This window comes from Lampetra planeri, chromosome 1 (genome assembly GCF_965212315.1).
Source record: "Lampetra planeri chromosome 1, kcLamPlan1.2.h2, whole genome shotgun sequence".
NCBI classification, from domain to species: Eukaryota; Metazoa; Chordata; class Hyperoartia; order Petromyzontiformes; family Petromyzontidae; genus Lampetra; species Lampetra planeri.
In genome coordinates this window covers 7,993,532-8,010,000 of record NC_136107.1, presented here as the reverse complement: position 1 = coordinate 8,010,000, position 16,469 = coordinate 7,993,532, and the positions used below count along the sequence as shown (strand labels likewise).

Genomic DNA, 16,469 nt, shown 5'->3' with positions numbered 1-16,469 from the left:
ATGCATCTTTACGCCCCCCACCCCCACCGCATGCACGACCTGAGTGGATTTAGAGCTGGGAAAATTCAATTTCCGTTTTGGATAATGTGCACAGAATATAGGAATGTGGAATTTCCACCACTGGCTCAAGGCTGTAAGTGGAGATAAGCACTGGCCAATGCTCATTTGAGCGATGAAACACTGATGTTTTTAGATGTCAGGTTTCCACATGTTTGTTTTTGATGTTTATTGACTCATGATGGGTTCTTATGTGGCTTTTATGTTTCGATGCGCTTGTAACATAGTTGTGTTTATCACATGTAGGGCTGGGATTTCCACAACGGATTCTGCTACCTCATTGGCGAAGAGCTGACCGACTTCCAGAATGCGTGGACACGCTGTTCCCAGGAGCAGGCCACCTTGGTGTCCGTCATGAGCAGGTTACTTACACCCTCCTGCAGCCTCACTTGGTGTGTGTGCTCACGCATGTGTGTGTTCTCGTCTGCTCATGGCCAGCACCAATGACAATTACATGAACTGGTCCTGGGCCTACCCTAGGTCGACTCAGCCTCAGATGAGAACCTGGTATGTTGTGTAAACATTGCCACTAGGGAGACATAGGCGGCCGGACATGGTCCCGGCCACCCAACCCCTCATGTGATGTGCTGACCTTCATAGGTGCTCAAGAACAGCACTTGCCCAATAGTCTGTTTATGCTATACGAGGGATATTTGTCTTTGTCTTTGACCCCTGATCCACACAGCCACCCTATGGTTTGTCTTGTCTGTGCCACCCTATGGTTTATGTAATTTCGGCCCACCTCTATTGAAAGCGAACCCTCTTAAATACCCTGCATTAATGTACGTGTTATTGATGTGTTATTTTAAATAGTAAATAAGTTTGTCTCCTATTATTTCATTAAAGATAACCTGGCACTAATCCACAGAATTACGATTTAATGATTACTAGCCCACTTGGCAGTGGTGATGCTGATGTGGCCTGTGTGCTCGCCATGCAGACTCTGCGCACACAGGAGCAGAAGAATGTGTCTTTTTCCCTCCAGATACAAATTTAATACGTTGGAATGTTGAGGCCTGATAGCGAGTTAATGTTCACCAACGTGGTAATCATTTGTATGAGGATGTTTTGTTTTCCACGGATTAACGTAGTGTGATTGATATGTTTCTAAGCACAATATCAATGTGTTTTGGTGCTGTTCACAAAAGTACAAACTAGTGTTTACTTCAATGTCTTTGGGTTTCGGTGAGGGTACTAATCTCTGGGCTGTCATCTGTGGAGCATTAAGCAGCTCGGTTACCAATGTCTGTCCCTCTGCTCCTGTCTCTTCTGTCTCTGTAACATCCATGTGACTCGCCATATCACTTTACTGGAAACATGCATTAATTTATTTTATTTAGCGTCTGCGTTTTGAGACTGGAATTCGTAGAGTTCTAGCTCGCAGAAATATATCCGCTAGATGGATCATTAGCTTCCCCAGGGAGGGGTGGGGGAGACGGGGTACTGGTTAGAGCCCAGACATGAACATGAACTCTGATCCCCCCCCCCCCCCTCAAATGATTTACTTAATCGGAGGGCACAGGTCTCCCTCCGAGCAGAACAAAAATGGGAGAAGCTCTGGTTTGTCGTGGCAAACCAATCTAAAACAATCAAACAAAGCAAGATGAATCAATAACTGCAGGCCTGACAGTGAAGTTTATGATCTTTGTTTTGTTTTGTTTTTCCAGGTTTGAGCAGGCGTTTGTGAGCAGTCTGGTTGGGCCACGCGTAGGTGACTCATTTTGGACGTCTCTGCGAAACACGGGTGGCTTGGACAGTTTCCGCTGGCTGGGTGGGGAGCACGTGACCTTCACCAACTGGAACCGAAATGAGCCAGGTGTGTGCACACACCTGCTCTGCTGCCACTGCGCGGTCACGATTTATACCATCACCGTCCTCCACATGGGCCTGTGAAGAGCATTTATTAGGGATTCACTTGTGAGTGATTGTAGCCATTATATTGCTTTGCCTGAGAGTTGGTGAATTGCAGATGCACTGCCTTCATTTGGAAAATTGGGGCAGCGTGAAGCTATACAGGCCATGGTTTTGAATTCGTAGCCAACGTCGCGCACAGGAGAGCCTTGATTTTCCACTTGGTTCCGTCGTTTGTGCGAAGACAGTTAAGTGCTGCCCATTGTTTCCGTGGAAGGTGGAAGCCAGGCAGTCTGGTGGTGGGGTCGCTCATCAGGTGTTTGTCGGGCACGTTGCTCGAAGCCCATAATTTTGTTCCATGCCGTTTTGATGCTGATGTTTGCATCACGCAGTAAACGACCTTGAAATGATAACAAATGTCAAGTCCTCGCTATCACTTTGCAGTTCCAGTGCAAAGAATTGTCGTTTCCGTTGTGAATAGAATAGTTTGGTGCACACAATTAATTCGTGCAATGTAGTGGACAAGAAAAAACTGCGTCATGAATTGTGATGTAAATTTTTTTATTCAAATTTTTATTGGACTTTGACCGTTCTTTTTAATTGTTTTTCAGTATATAAACACATCTTCATTATCTGTAAAGCCCGTGGATATTAATATGCAAGTCTATTCAAAAAAAGTTTTTAAATATACACATATTCTTGTGTAGATATCTAAATACTCACAAATAATCCATAGTTTCCCTTTCAATGCAAAATAAAGGCCTTGCCTTGCTATTGCCAAATTTCTATTCAAATGCACTTTTAACATTAACCATTGTCTGATTATGCCACCTCTTATTTGGTTACATGTTCCTGCTTTCGGTTTTATTGTCTTATATCACCGATATCTTATGCACACGTTTCTTTTTCATTCCACATTTTTGAACGGCAATAGGCGTGGACATTGATTTATGGGCATTTCTATATTCATTTAGTTATGTCCAGCCGATTTACAGCTCACATTGACTAGTGTGGTGAAGTCACGAAACCCCGACAGCCGACACAAAGGGAAGGCATTATTGTATGTATTGACAAAGGGAAGGCATTAAAAAAGAATCATGACAAGATAACTGAAATATTCTTGCAAAATGCTGATGGACATTATCATTATTATTTAAAACTCGTTGAAAAAACTCTCTTTTTCATGGCTCCTATCTTGGATCCTTCAACTTATTTTAAGCAAGAAGCTTTAATTTTCAAGTTGCTCATTGTGTGTTGACATTTTGTTCTCAATGACAATGTTCCATTCCCTATGTTGTTGCTAACAGTACCCATTGATCCAGTAATTCAGATTCCTTAGCATATTCCTCATGAAAATACTATTTTCCAAAAGTAGCCCATCCTACTTAACTTCTTCCTTTCGTATTAGCCACGATGATTATGATGATGTCTTTGTGATGCCAAAGAGTGCATGTGCACGCATGCTTGTGTGCAGCTCACAGGGGAGAGTGCGTGGTCATGGTGACTGGGGTAGCAGCTGGCCTGTGGGAAGTGCACGACTGCGTCTCGTTCCGTGCCAAGCGCGTGTGCAAGAAAGCGAGCAAGATATCTGGGACAGAGCAAGGGGGCTCCCTCGCGCCGGACCCCACTCCCAGCCTCACTGGGCAGTGCCCCCTTCGATGGGATTCCATAGCCACCCTTCCGTACTGCTACAGGGTCGGTAGGCCACTGCACTCACCTACTACCGTTTAACCACACCCGTGTTTTAATCTATAATATGATCCAACTAACGTGATGGCTGTGGTTATTTTTAGGGAGGAAACTGCTATTATTATAAATTTCTATGGAAAATCATCGATATCCACTTGCAATTTTTTTTTTCTCCCGTCAAATGTGAGTAAAAACCGTCCTTCGGTCAACGTGATTCGGCCCGATATCTTTGATTTGCATGCTTACTGATACATTAACATTAAATTAAATTCCACCATAATATATGTGATATCCATTGCAATAGGAGGTAATATACACTGTTTAAAGTGTTCTTTTTTCAGCACATTGCCAAATATTTTTTCTTTTCTGAAATTGATGTAAAGAGCACAGAAAGGGGAATGTCTGGATCAGAGAACATGTGCAAGTTCAGGGGCCTTTTTTGGCTGGAAGAGATGATGGCTGTGGTCGAGAAAAATATACAATGGGCAATGTTTCAAGCTATGGCCCTTCTTCATCGATTGAAACATATGTTTTGCTTTAAAAACAGTGTTAGTGATGAACATATTGAGTTATTTGTGCTTATGTAGCACTGCCACTGCAGTATCACAAGTACATTTTGCTTAAGTCATCCAGTTACCTTATTGTAGTTGAAACACTGTTAACCAGGGTGAATCTCAATACTCTTCAGAAATATATCCTTTGATGCTTCGATGCAGTGCTTGCATTCTAAAATGGATGGGTGGCTGCTTGCCCAGGAGTGTGATGGAGGTCGCAAGTCTGAGGCGCGCTGTTTGCCTTGGTGCGGTTTTGCGCGATGCTGCTCTCAGGGCACGTCTGAGCATGGATCAGAAAAGGGCTTCCAGAGTTGGATACGCATACTGCCACACACCGGCTGGATTAAAGCCCTGCTTAAGATCTTAATTTGAGGGTTCTCCTAAAATAGGTGCTCGCTCACAGCACGTGAAGCTCCAGCAGTCTTATTCTTGGTTCTTTTGGTAAAGTCGCGTAGAAGGGAAATAATAAAATAATACAAATTAAAAGAATAAAATAATCACGACGTTTCAGCCACAACACAAGCAGCCGTCCTCAGGTGAAGGACGGCTGCTTACGTCGTGAGAATTTAATTATGTTTTATATTCATTATTTTATTATTTCCCTTCTACGTGACTTTACCGAAAGAACCAAGAATATGAATCACTGCAGTCACGAAAGCTTTAAATCGAAAGATCTCCAGCAGTCTGTTAAGGTTATACGTGGGTCCTTTGTCTTCATTTTTGTCTGCAGTTGCTGCACTTTGCAGATGCGGGGAACATGAAGTCATGGGAGGAAGCGGAGGGGTATTGCCGAGAGCTGGGGGCCACACTGCTGAGCCTGAGGGACCCAGCTGAGGGTCGTGCCGTCTCCACACTCATCCGTGGCCTCCTGGGGTACGCGGTGCACCGCAGGGTGACATTGTCGGAAGCACGGCAGCGCACGGACATTCACTAACACGTAGGAGTTCTACGACTGAAGATACCAGTGCATTGAAATACGAGATAAATTACGTGTGAAATGTAAAGAATACGCAGCTCTGTATGTATGTTGAACTTCTTTTGCACCATATGTAGCCAACCATGCTAATTTTAGTGCAGGTGTAGGGGTTATTACGGGAGAAATGGCAGACGAGAAACACAGGGGTGTGTGCACTCACACACATGGGTGGTCGCACCGACGTCCGCATTCGTGATCCCCCACGCCCCCAGCCCTCTGAGGGGATCCCTATAAAAGGCGGGGAGCCAGAGAGCTCGAGGCAGTACGATACGAAGCTGACCAGTGAAGATTGAAGACTCGGAGATTAGGCCCTGGGACTCCCCTGTCTCGCTGCCCTTGTCAGGGCCGAGCTGGGTAAGCCAGCGGCGCGGCCCAAGAGCTCCCGGACCTCTGCCCTTGTCAGGGCAAGGCCGGCTTAGCTGGTGCCGAGATCTGTGCTTGCCAGGGCCAGATCAGTCAGCCTCCCGTAGCCCAGTAGAGGAGGACTGGGGAACAGGACAGAGGGCATAGTACTAGGGTGGGTTTCCCATAGTACGGGTGAAGGGGCCGTTACCCCTTCAACTATTGTGCCTGTCACTGAGTTAATAAACAGAGTGTGCCTCAACTCCGACCTCGTCTCCTTGAACTTACTACATCTGGCGTCAGAAGTGGTCCAAGCATGGATACGAGACGGACGACTCGTGCCCAAGACCCAGGAGAGGATGACGACGAGGGAGAGGCGGTGCAAGACGTCGCCGCCGGCGTACCTGCACAACCGCTGCCGGCTCCAACACCTGCGGGGTCGTCGGAGAGGCTCGGGACGTCGGCTGACGAGTTGGCGTTGGCCCACTCGCAACTGGCGGAGCTCATGTATGCAGCGGCCGCCATGCTGGAGCGGATAACTCGCCTGGGGCCGGGAGGAGCGACGCGGCGGGAAGATGGACAACGGCCGCCAGAAACCCCCGCCTCTGCGATGGGCGGGAGGCTTGAAATTCCCGCCACGGGGACAGTAGGGGCCGAGGGAGGGGCCCCAGCTCGTCACGCGGGTGGCGGGGCCCAACCAGCGGGCGCCACGTCATCGGCGGGGGCGGGTCGCAGTGGCTGCCTATCAGGGGTTGCCACGTCACCACCAGCGGACGCCGGCACCGACCAAGCTGGAACCAGCGCGTCACGGACGGCGCGACCTCCAGTAGGGGCCGCCATTGCTCATACTGTCCATGGGGACGGTACGAGTGCTGCGAGAGGATCGGGGACGGAGCCGACATTTCAACAACGCCTGCCCGCCCTGCAGGTGTTCGTAGCAAGCGGCGGCGATTGGGGTGGGTTCCAGCGCCGGTTCCTCGCCCACCAAGAAATGGCTGCGTGGACAGACAACGAGGCGCTGTGTGCTCTCCCGGCGATGCTGGATGGCGACGCCCTGGGCACCCTCACTGCTGCACCCAGGTCGGCACGCTCCACGCTTCAGTCGGCGCTGCAGCTGCTGGCCACGGTGTATGGGCTGCCTTCTGATTGTCACCAGCTCTTCTACGAGCGACAGAAGGGCGACAAGGAATCACCACTTGCTTATCGCACGGCCCTGCTGTCATTGGCGAAGGAGGCCTTCCCGCATATGGACGAAGAAGGGATCGATGCGATGGTGGCCGAGAAAATTTTGCTGCTGGCCGACGACTTGGACTTCGTCATCCTAGCACAGGATGATGCGGACATGTCGTCATTGCGGGCTGCAAGGCACATTCATGCCAATCTCATTTCCCAGCGGAGGAAGGCTAACAAAGCAGCTGCAAGACACACCGTGGCGGCGACCACTTCCGACTCTGAGGGAGCCTTCGCCGCGGACCGTTCTGCGGGATGGCGATCTGCCGAGTGACCGGCTCGGGACGTACCGAGCCACCGAGAGCAGCCCAAGTCTTCGGGAGCGCTCGTCACGTGCTACAATTGTGGCCTCCGGGGCCACGTGGCGTCGGGATGCCGGGCTCCTCGACAGCGTGGCGCGAGACCTGGGGCTGCGGACGGTCCTCTTCACAAGCCTTCGCAACATCCTCGGGCAAGTCATGGCACCCCACACGTTCGGCCTGCATGCACACCCACTTCCCTCTCACATGGTCCGACACACGAGTCTCGGGGTTTGGGTGCTGGTGCGTCGGGTCGCGGCTTGTCGGGGAGGGCGCTCCAACCGGGCCAATGGTCCGAGTTGGCTCACCGGGTTGTAGCTGTATCGGTGGGGTCGTCCGTTGTCACGGGGCATATTGACGGGGTGGAGGTACGGGTACTGGTCGATACGGGAGCTTCGGCGACTATCATTTCGGATTTGATTTATAATATCCTGCCCGTTCAGAGTCGCCCATTGCTCCCTGTCGACATACCGTTTTACGCTGCGAACGGGGGCTCGTTAGGTATTATCGGCCAAATTCGAGCGCAAATTTCTATTGGGGACATTAAACTATCTGGCCCGGTATTCGTCTCCTCCTCGCTGGCAATTCCGTGCCTGTTGGGGACAGACTTTTTGGCCAAATTGCCCATCAAAATTTTGATTGACCAGCAATGCATCGAGCTTCCATCGGGCCGACGTATAACGTTCCTGCCTTCCACCCCTGCCTTGCATACTGCCTGTGCAACGGTACAGGCGCTCATGGCTCAAACGGTGCGCGTACCCCCGGGGGCACAGATGCTGGTGCCCCTGCGGTTGCGTCGACCATTCGCTAAAGGGGTCTCAGACCAGGGCATTATGCTGGGCCCGTCTAGGGCCGGGGTGAATGGCCCAGATTTGGTGACGGCCCAGACTATTGTTAAAGGGGATGCGGACCCGTTTATCGTGGTTCTAAATGTCGGAACACGGACGGCGGTGGTTTCGCAGGGAACCGTGTTCGCACATGCAGTCCCGGTACCTGCGGAGATGCCGATCATTGGCCAGGTGGCCACCGATTCTCAGTCGCGGCTGCCCTCAGACATTGACGAGGGTTGGCTCGAGGCGCTGTGTGCTCAGTCACCTGACCTGTCCGACTCACAACGTGCTAAATTGCGCACCCTTTTGCGGGAATTTTCCGACGTCTTTAGTAAACATAAATACGATATCGGATGTACCAATTTGCTGCGCCACCATATTGACACCGGTGACAACGCTCCTATCCGACAAAATCCTTTTCGGTTAAGTCCCGCCGAAAAGGATCATGTCAAATCGGCTGTAGATGACATGTTGACTTCTGACATCATTTCTCCCTCGACCAGCCCTTGGGGTGCACCCATAGTGTTGGTTAAAAAGCACGATGGATCCCTAAGGTTCTGCGTTGATTTCCGGCGGTTAAATAAGATCTCGGTAGCCGATGCTTACCCGCTTCCTCGAATGGACGAATCGCTGGATGCCCTCGCGGGATCGCGATTCTTCTCCACTTTGGATTTACTCTCAGGATTTTGGCAACTTCCCTTGGACGACGAGTCTAAGCCCAAAACAGCTTTCAGAACGCCGCACGGCCTCTTCCAATTCAATCGGTTACCCATGGGGCTCCACTCTGCTCCCGCGACGTTCCAGCGCCTGATGGAATTGGTTCTCGCTGGCTTGCAATGGGAGGTGTGTTTGATTTACCTAGACGACGTTATCGTATTCAGTAAGACGTTCGAGGAACATCGTGATAGGCTTCGGGCCATCTTTCTCAAAATGCGCGCAGCTAATTTGAAATTCAAGCCACAAAAGTGCCATTTGCTGCGCGAATCTGTAAAATATTTGGGTCACATTGTCGGCCGGTCAGGCATCTCAACCGATCCCGCCAAAACGCGTTGTGTCAGCTCCTGGCCAACTCCCACCTCGGTGGGGGAGGTTAGAAGCTTCATCGGATTTGCTTCATATTACCGCCGGTTTGTCGCGGAGTTCGCTTCCATCGCTAAGCCATTACATGCCTTAACGTCCAAAGGGGTCAAATTTCATTGGGGGCCGGAGGAGGAGGCCGCTTTTAACTCTCTTCGGGACGCCCTGGTGGGAGCCCCGCCGTTAAGCTACCCCGATTTTTCTATGCCCTTCGTGCTCGACACGGACGCAAGCAATACCGGGATTGGAGGCGTGCTGTCACAAATTGTGGGTGGCGTGGAGCGCGTTGTGGCTTATGGTAGTAGAGTATTGTCTCCGGCCGAGCAGCGATACTGCGTCACCCGCCGCGAACTGTTGGCTATTGTTTTCTTTATCCAACAGTACCGGCCATATCTGTACGGCCGGCATTTCACCGTCCGTACAGATCATGCGGCGTTGCAGTATGCCCTGCGTATTCACCAGCCATCGGGGCAGTTGTCCCGATGGCTGGAGATCATTCAGGATTTCGATTTCGAAACAACTTACGGTAAGGGGATTCGCCACACCAATGCCGATGCCCTGTCACGCCTGCCGGTCGCTTCTGATTGCACCTGTTTCTTGGGCTCGGGGCGTTGCAAATCGGCAAACGACGGCCACAATCCGGTCCTAGCGGCCGCCGTTGAGGCCCCTTCGGACGTTGACCCTATTGCGGTGGGAGGGAAGGATTCCCTGTTGGGCTTGTCATGTGCGGAGTGGGGGCGCCTCCAAATGGAGGATGCTTCCCTCCTGGCGCTACGGCGTCGCGCGGAAGGATCCGCTCAGGGAAAGTCGGGCGTTGACTCATGGGGGTTGTGCCAGGGCCTCCTCATGCATTGGGACGGTACGATCCGCCGCCACAGGCTGGTGGTGCCTTCCGCGTTGAGGGGTAGGGCTGTATGGGCCGCTCACGAGCGGCTCCTGCACCTGGGCACCCTCAAAACCCTTGCCATGCTCCAGCTTAATTTCTTTTGGCCGGGCATGGCAAGGGATGTGGACGATCTCTTGCAATCTTGTACCCAGTGTGCTCAACGCAAACCGCCGGCGAGGGGAGCCTGCCCACCGCTCCAGTCTATTTCGGTCACCCGGGTTAATGAGCTTGTCGCCCTCGATATTTTGGGGCCGTTTCCCTCCACGCCAAGGGGTAATAAGTACCTGCTGGTTGGCGTCGAGTATTTCACGCGATGGCCTATGGCTTGGCCCCTCGCCAACCAGTCAGCAGCGGCCGTTGCGGAGGCTTTTGTTCACGGATATGTCCTTGACAAGGGCGCTCCGGAACGGTTGTTAACCGATCAGGGAAAGAATTTCACTAGTGCCCTTTTACACGAGGTGTGTGAGCTTCTGGGTACGAAGAAAATTCGTACTTCGCCTTACCACCCACAAATGGATGGGATGGTAGAATGCCTGCATAGGACTCTTACGTCCATGCTATCCCACCAGGTATCTGAGTCCCAAACCGACTGGGACCTTCAGATCCCTGGAGTCCTAGCAGCATACAGAATGGCTCCTCACGCGGCGACCGGATTCTCGCCGTTTTTTTTAATGGATGGCCGCGAAGTTGACCCGCCTGTCGCGACTCAGCTGACATGTACCGCGCCGCACGCTAAATCTAAGTTGGCGGACCATGTTAAGTTTAACGTCCTCCGGTTGGCTGAGGCACGGGAGGCGGCCATGCAAAACTCTGCCTCGCGCCAGAAGCAAAACGAAAAGTTGCGATCGCGCCGGTCACACACGCACGAATGGCACCCGGGTGACAGAGCGTGGCTGCACTGCCCCCAGGTGCCATTCGCCACCTCGTCGAAGTTGTTGAGGCCGTGGAGGGGCCCCGTGGAAATTGTGCAGGTTATGCGGCCGCAATGTGTTCGCATTAAATGGGGGAAACGTCGGTGGTTTGTCCACCCTTCACGGTTGAAGCCGTTCTTTGCTCCACATGCTTCCTCTCATGACTATGGCCGAACATGTGGGGGGTCCACTGACTCCGGGAGGGCGGGGTCGCCGTCTGCCTCTGATCCGCTGCTAACTGTTCCGTCTTCAGGGGTCCGAGGACTGATGCCCTCTCTGCCGCCAGCCTCCTCAAAGGAGGTCGACGCTGGCTCGTCCAGGATGCCGGTGCGCCGCGCACCTGTACATTCACCACCTGCCGCCGACCCTACCAGGTCGGGCCCTTGTGACGGGCCCGCTGCACGGACACGCGCCAAGACGCGCCGGTTATTGTAAAGTGCTTTCCGCGCGCGTTCCGCCGCTGGTGGGCTCACTCACCTGGGTTTTTTTTTTCCTGTTGTGTGCATGGGGATGGGGAACCACGTTCGGTATATATGTTGCATTTTGGGGAAGTGGGTACGTATAGGGGACCGTCGGTTGTTGTTGTTGTTGTTACACTTGTTCTTGTTATTGTTACGGTTACGAGGCACACGTGTGTTGACGGGGGTTAATCCTTATTCTTGGGGGTTGAGGAATTGTTGCAGCCGGGACGGCTGCGAGCTGTACAGGGGGGGGTGATGTAGGGGTTATTACGGGAGAAACGGCGGACGAGAAACACAGGGGTGTGTGCACTCACACACACGGGTGGTCGCACCGACGTCCGCATCCGTGATCCCCCACGCCCCCAGCCCTCTGAGGGGATCCCTATAAAAGGCGGGGAGCCAGAGAGCTCGAGGCAGTACGACACGAAGCTGACCAGTGAAGATCGAAGACTCGGAGATTAGGCCCTGGGACTCCCCTGTCTCGCTGCCCTTGTCAGGGCCGAGCTGGGTAAGCCAGCAGCGCGGCCCAAGAGCTCCCGGACCTCTGCCCTTGTCAGGGCAAGGCCGGCTTAGCTGGTGCCGAGATCTGTGCTTGCCAGGGCCAGATCAGTCAGCCTCCCGTAGCCCAGTAGAGGAGGACTGGGGAACAGGACAGATAGTACTAGGGTGGGTTTCCCATAGTACGGGTGAAGGGGCCGTTACCCCTTCAACTATTGTGCCTGTCACTGAGTTAATAAACAGAGTGTGCCTCAACTCCGACCTCGTCTCCTCGAACTTACTACACAGGGGAAGGACAACAAACTAAACACGAAAAGCAGTTCTAAAGAAACGAGCTTTCAATCTCGACTTAAAAGTGCATAGCTCCAGTGGCTTCCTATTATCCGATGGAAAGCGTTCCAGACGGCCGCAGAAGTGCATCTAAAAGAATGCAATTTGTGAAGACAGTCATCATCATCTTCATAGTCATCATGACCTTCAGGTGGGGCGAGGACAAGTGGAGGACAAGGTGGTTGGGCATGTCCGTGGCTGCTGTGAAATTCCATGGTTTGTGAAATTCTGTGACTGTCGGCCCCATGGAGGACACACAGATATGCTCCCACTCCAGTAAGAAGTTGGAGTTGCTCGCATTGAAATCCGAACCTTGCCTCTTCAGTCTTGCCTTTCTTGTCTCGCAAGATTTGTGGGATTTGCCCGCACTTGCTTTTCCAATGGCTGTCGAGCCCACGCTGGCCCGTGACCTATTTGCTTGATCCACTGTGGCAACAGGCACACTCTGCTTGGAATGTGTGGGAGCATTTATAAACTGTGCTGCTGACATAGACTAGCTTTCATCACCATTTACGCATATCTTCACGATGTCAATAGAGCTGAACAAACACACCCTACCATGCCAAGCTAAGTTGTGCAGACTTTTTTTTTAAGTTGTCGTTTATCTCCATATGGCATCTCCCCTTCTCCATTATCAACCTATTCCCACACTGTATTCCTCAGAGAATCTGGAGAACAAGACGAGCGGTGGCTCTGGATTGGACTGAATAGCCGCAATCCGGGACTTATCAAATCGTGGAAATGGAGTGATGGCACTGCAGTAAGTGGCAGTCACGTCACCCTACCTCGCACACGTAGAGACATATATTTTATCTCAGGATGGTATACAACAGCGGTAGGAGAAGGAAAATGGCAAGTGTGCATCGGTGTAATTACATGTTCACATGAATTATATTACTATTTTGGTTTTTGATGAAACACCAAACACGTATATATCTATTTTAAACTTCTTTCGCAAAATATTCTTGGTTCTTTATTTTTTCCCTTCTACGTTACTTTACCGAAAGAACCAAGAATATGAATCCGTGCAGTCACGAAAGCTTTAAATCATAATTTATTTCGCACCGTACGTAGCCAACCACCACTAATCGGAGGTGCAGAAAGGACAACAAACTAAACACAAAAAAATGCAGTTGCTCTCTCTGGCTTTAGCTGTCGTTCTCGGATTTTGAAGAGGGCCATGCGGAGGACGACGAGGCTGTGCGGGATTGCGCCGCGTTGGGCTCGCGGGGAAAGCAGTGGCGCAAGCTGCGGTGCGACACGCGCCTCGAGTGGATTTGCAAGATTCCCAGAGGTCGGGTCTCTTGAAGCGCCGACAACGCGACACTGGCATGCACACCGCACCCTTCCACATATCCACGCTCCGCCACTTACCTGAAACCCTTTGGTTTTTAAAGATAAAAAAAATCGGGTAAAAAAAACATTAAAAATGTTAAGTATAAAAAAAGTAATACCAGTAGCGAGGTTTTTGGGTTAGATCGCGTAAATATAAATGTGTCGTTAAACCCGCCACCACCCGACATAGTCAATTAGTAAGGTGTGTCAGGTAAACAAAATATGTCAATTCGTTACGAGTTGAGCACACCAGTGTGTTGGAGATTAAACCCACAACATTTACCATTCGAGTACGACGTTTCGCCGGTAAATACAAATAAAAGTGTGGGTACAGGATATACTGCAACGTATAAATGGCTATATATGACATGCCCCAATGCAATAATGTTGCTGCAAATTTACCTTGATCTAGACGACAACAAACATGCTTTATCTAGACGACAACAAACATGCTTAAACACTTTGTCAGACAAAGAATTACACATTGAGGCAGGAAATGTATTATGCTAAAATGAAGTGAATATCCACGTTATGGATCTGCACTTTTATTGGAGAATGTAATGTTTAGAATATAGGAAATTACCGTAATCGCCATACGGTAATATACATTAGCATTAAAAGTACACGTTGCACTAAGCATTGTTCAGAATTATATTTTATGAGTCCATTGTCAATGGACAAGAGTTACAGAAAAACAGTCCTATGTGTGTTTAAATTATAGCATAATAGGTGGAGTATCAATCAGGAATAGTGACGTAAGTTAATGTTTTTTAGATTCCATCTATCGACAGTCCCAGACCTCATTAGAGTTTGAAAAAACATAAAACACACCATCCTCTATGCAGTTAAGGTAATTGATTACTTAACCTTCTTTGAAAACTCCTATATCCCTACTACTTTTGCAGGCAGGTTATACAAAACGAAATATATAAAACTACACAAATTCAACGCTGGGCACCGATTCCCAAGCACGACAAGTTTGGAATTGCATGAGCTAATAATCGGTTTAGGTAACACGTTTTATCACTCACACATAATTGATATGTATTTTGAAATCTCTGCTTTGCAGGTTCCAAAGGAGACAAGGATGAAATCTCACGTGAGTGCATATTTGTCTTTTTGTGACCAACATCCTCAACTGATTATCACAATAACATATTCACGGACATTACTTAACTGAATCCGGCTCTGTTACTCCAAGCCAACCCCAACTGTCCCTGCCCATGTAACCGCATTCTGGCTGCTTATCCTTTTCCCACTATTCACTCTCCTCCCACTGTGAGCCAATGTTTTACTTATGCAGTTGTACAAATATAACATGTGTGGAATTCTTACATTTTGGCTGGCTCTATGCAAGTGGAGACTTAGTAGTCATCCAGGTTTTGACCGGACTGTTTTTTGATCTAGCTGTACAGTGTCTATTCGATGTCTTCAACCAGACATCAATGTCCAGTATTTTGGCACACTGGCATTGTGAAAAGCGTGTCCTACAACCTGTCATGCAGCGTGCTTGACGGAATGTGGAGCGGAGCATTGTACCCCATGCAAAGCGAGACCACACTGTGGCATAAATGGTTTATACTGACCCAGAGTTTTCCTGCTTAAATATAACTATGCTGATAAACATTGGTCCAGAGAGCTGATAGACTGTAAACAATATTTATTTTCTGGTGGGCAACAGGAATGTTCTCTGTGTGTATGTTACCCATGATCCACCGCGATGTACCATCATGAGTATATACAAATCCTATCACAGTGTTCCATCAGGGGTCCAGCCCCTCCTCTCGCTCCCCTGCTCTGCTTTGCTTACAATGCACTTTTTTAATGTTTCAGCCATGACCAATTATGTGGCCCTTAGTTTCCTGTTTTCCTGATTATATTAAAACGTTCAAAATATAATACATTAGTGCAACCTAAAACTGGCTGCAGTTCCATAGATACTCGGTAGGTAAAATAAGATATGTCCATTCAATCTGTGCCTATCACTCGCCAGAGTATGAACACAAATATTTGTTCTTTTTCAAACACCATACTTATGGATTCCAGTTAAATTGGGTGTAAATATAATGCATGTGATGAGATGTAAGAACATCCCCATCCAAAAAACAAGATGCAAGCACGCGGTGCCAACCATGCGCAAGGCAGGTGTGCCTCTTGGCCAAGGTAGATATTCTTGAAGGAGAGGTGAGGGTTAACTGAGACAACACAGCTGATTCGTGAAGGAAGTGTGGTTTGATTTTACTTGAGGTCCTGCTGATGGTAACTTTATACAACACCCCCCTCATGAACAATTTTAGGTGCCACTTTGCCAGGAAAATGGGTAGTGTTCCTGTCCACTCTGAAGGCAGCGTCCAATTCAGATTTAGGAGCGAGGACCCCGGCTCATAGAAAAATCTGGTCAAGCATGCTCTGATCCATCCAATATCCACACACGTGTGTGTATGTGTGTGTGTTTGGTGAGTGGTAGAGTAGCGGTGAGCGCTACGCTGCGCTGTGAACCCGGCGACCCGAGTTCGATTCTTGCTCACAGCCAACACCAGTGACGATTATCTGAACCGGCTCTGGGCCTCCCATAAGTCGACTCAGCCTTAAATGAGTACCTGGTGCGGTGTGTAAACATCGCCACTAGCGAGTGGTGCTGGCCACCCACTCCGTCGTGTGCCGTGCCGGCTTTCATAGGTGTTCGCTAACAGCACTTGCCCCAACAGTCTATTATCTTTATAAGGGGCATCTTTGTATTTGTGTGTACAATAGCAGAGCTGTTGTGCAAAGCCCTAGATAGTGAAGAACATTGGTGGGGGTTGAGAAAGCAGCAGTACACACGCTGGGACCTGTGTGTATACATTTTCATGTTTAAAGGCCAACAGGCCAACGCAAGCAATGCCCCCTCACCTTGCCACTGCCTTCTTCCCTCTGCCTGTTTCTGCAACTGCAGCAGTTACCACACAACCTCCAATGACAACTTTTACAGTCATCATTAGACCTCCTTTGCCAGTACTGGCCTCCCATAAGTCGACTCAGCAAAGGAGGTCTAATTATGTAGATGCTCACCCGAGCCCTCATTACTTTGATAGTGCATTGTCTTTGAGCTGTACGCCTTTTGGTGTCCTCTGGTCGAGCGCCAATTGGGTCGAGGCTCAAAA

The 16,469-nt window shown here is 49.9% G+C and overlaps 1 protein-coding gene across 2 annotated transcripts in view; it reads left to right on the top strand.

The window, feature by feature from the left end:
* The window catches only part of MRC2 (mannose receptor C-type 2), a 69,293-nt gene that overhangs the window by 21,418 nt on the left and 31,406 nt on the right, over positions 1–16,469 (top strand). For both annotated transcript variants that reach the window (XM_078619851.1, XM_078619774.1), the window contains exons 11-17: positions 304–419; positions 1,725–1,873; positions 3,383–3,603; positions 4,882–5,024; positions 12,655–12,751; positions 13,144–13,285; positions 14,396–14,425. In XM_078619851.1, the coding sequence (XP_078475977.1) occupies positions 304–419; positions 1,725–1,873; positions 3,383–3,603; positions 4,882–5,024; positions 12,655–12,751; positions 13,144–13,285; positions 14,396–14,425 (898 nt within the window). The remainder of the gene's footprint in view (positions 1–303; positions 420–1,724; positions 1,874–3,382; positions 3,604–4,881; positions 5,025–12,654; positions 12,752–13,143; positions 13,286–14,395; positions 14,426–16,469) is intronic.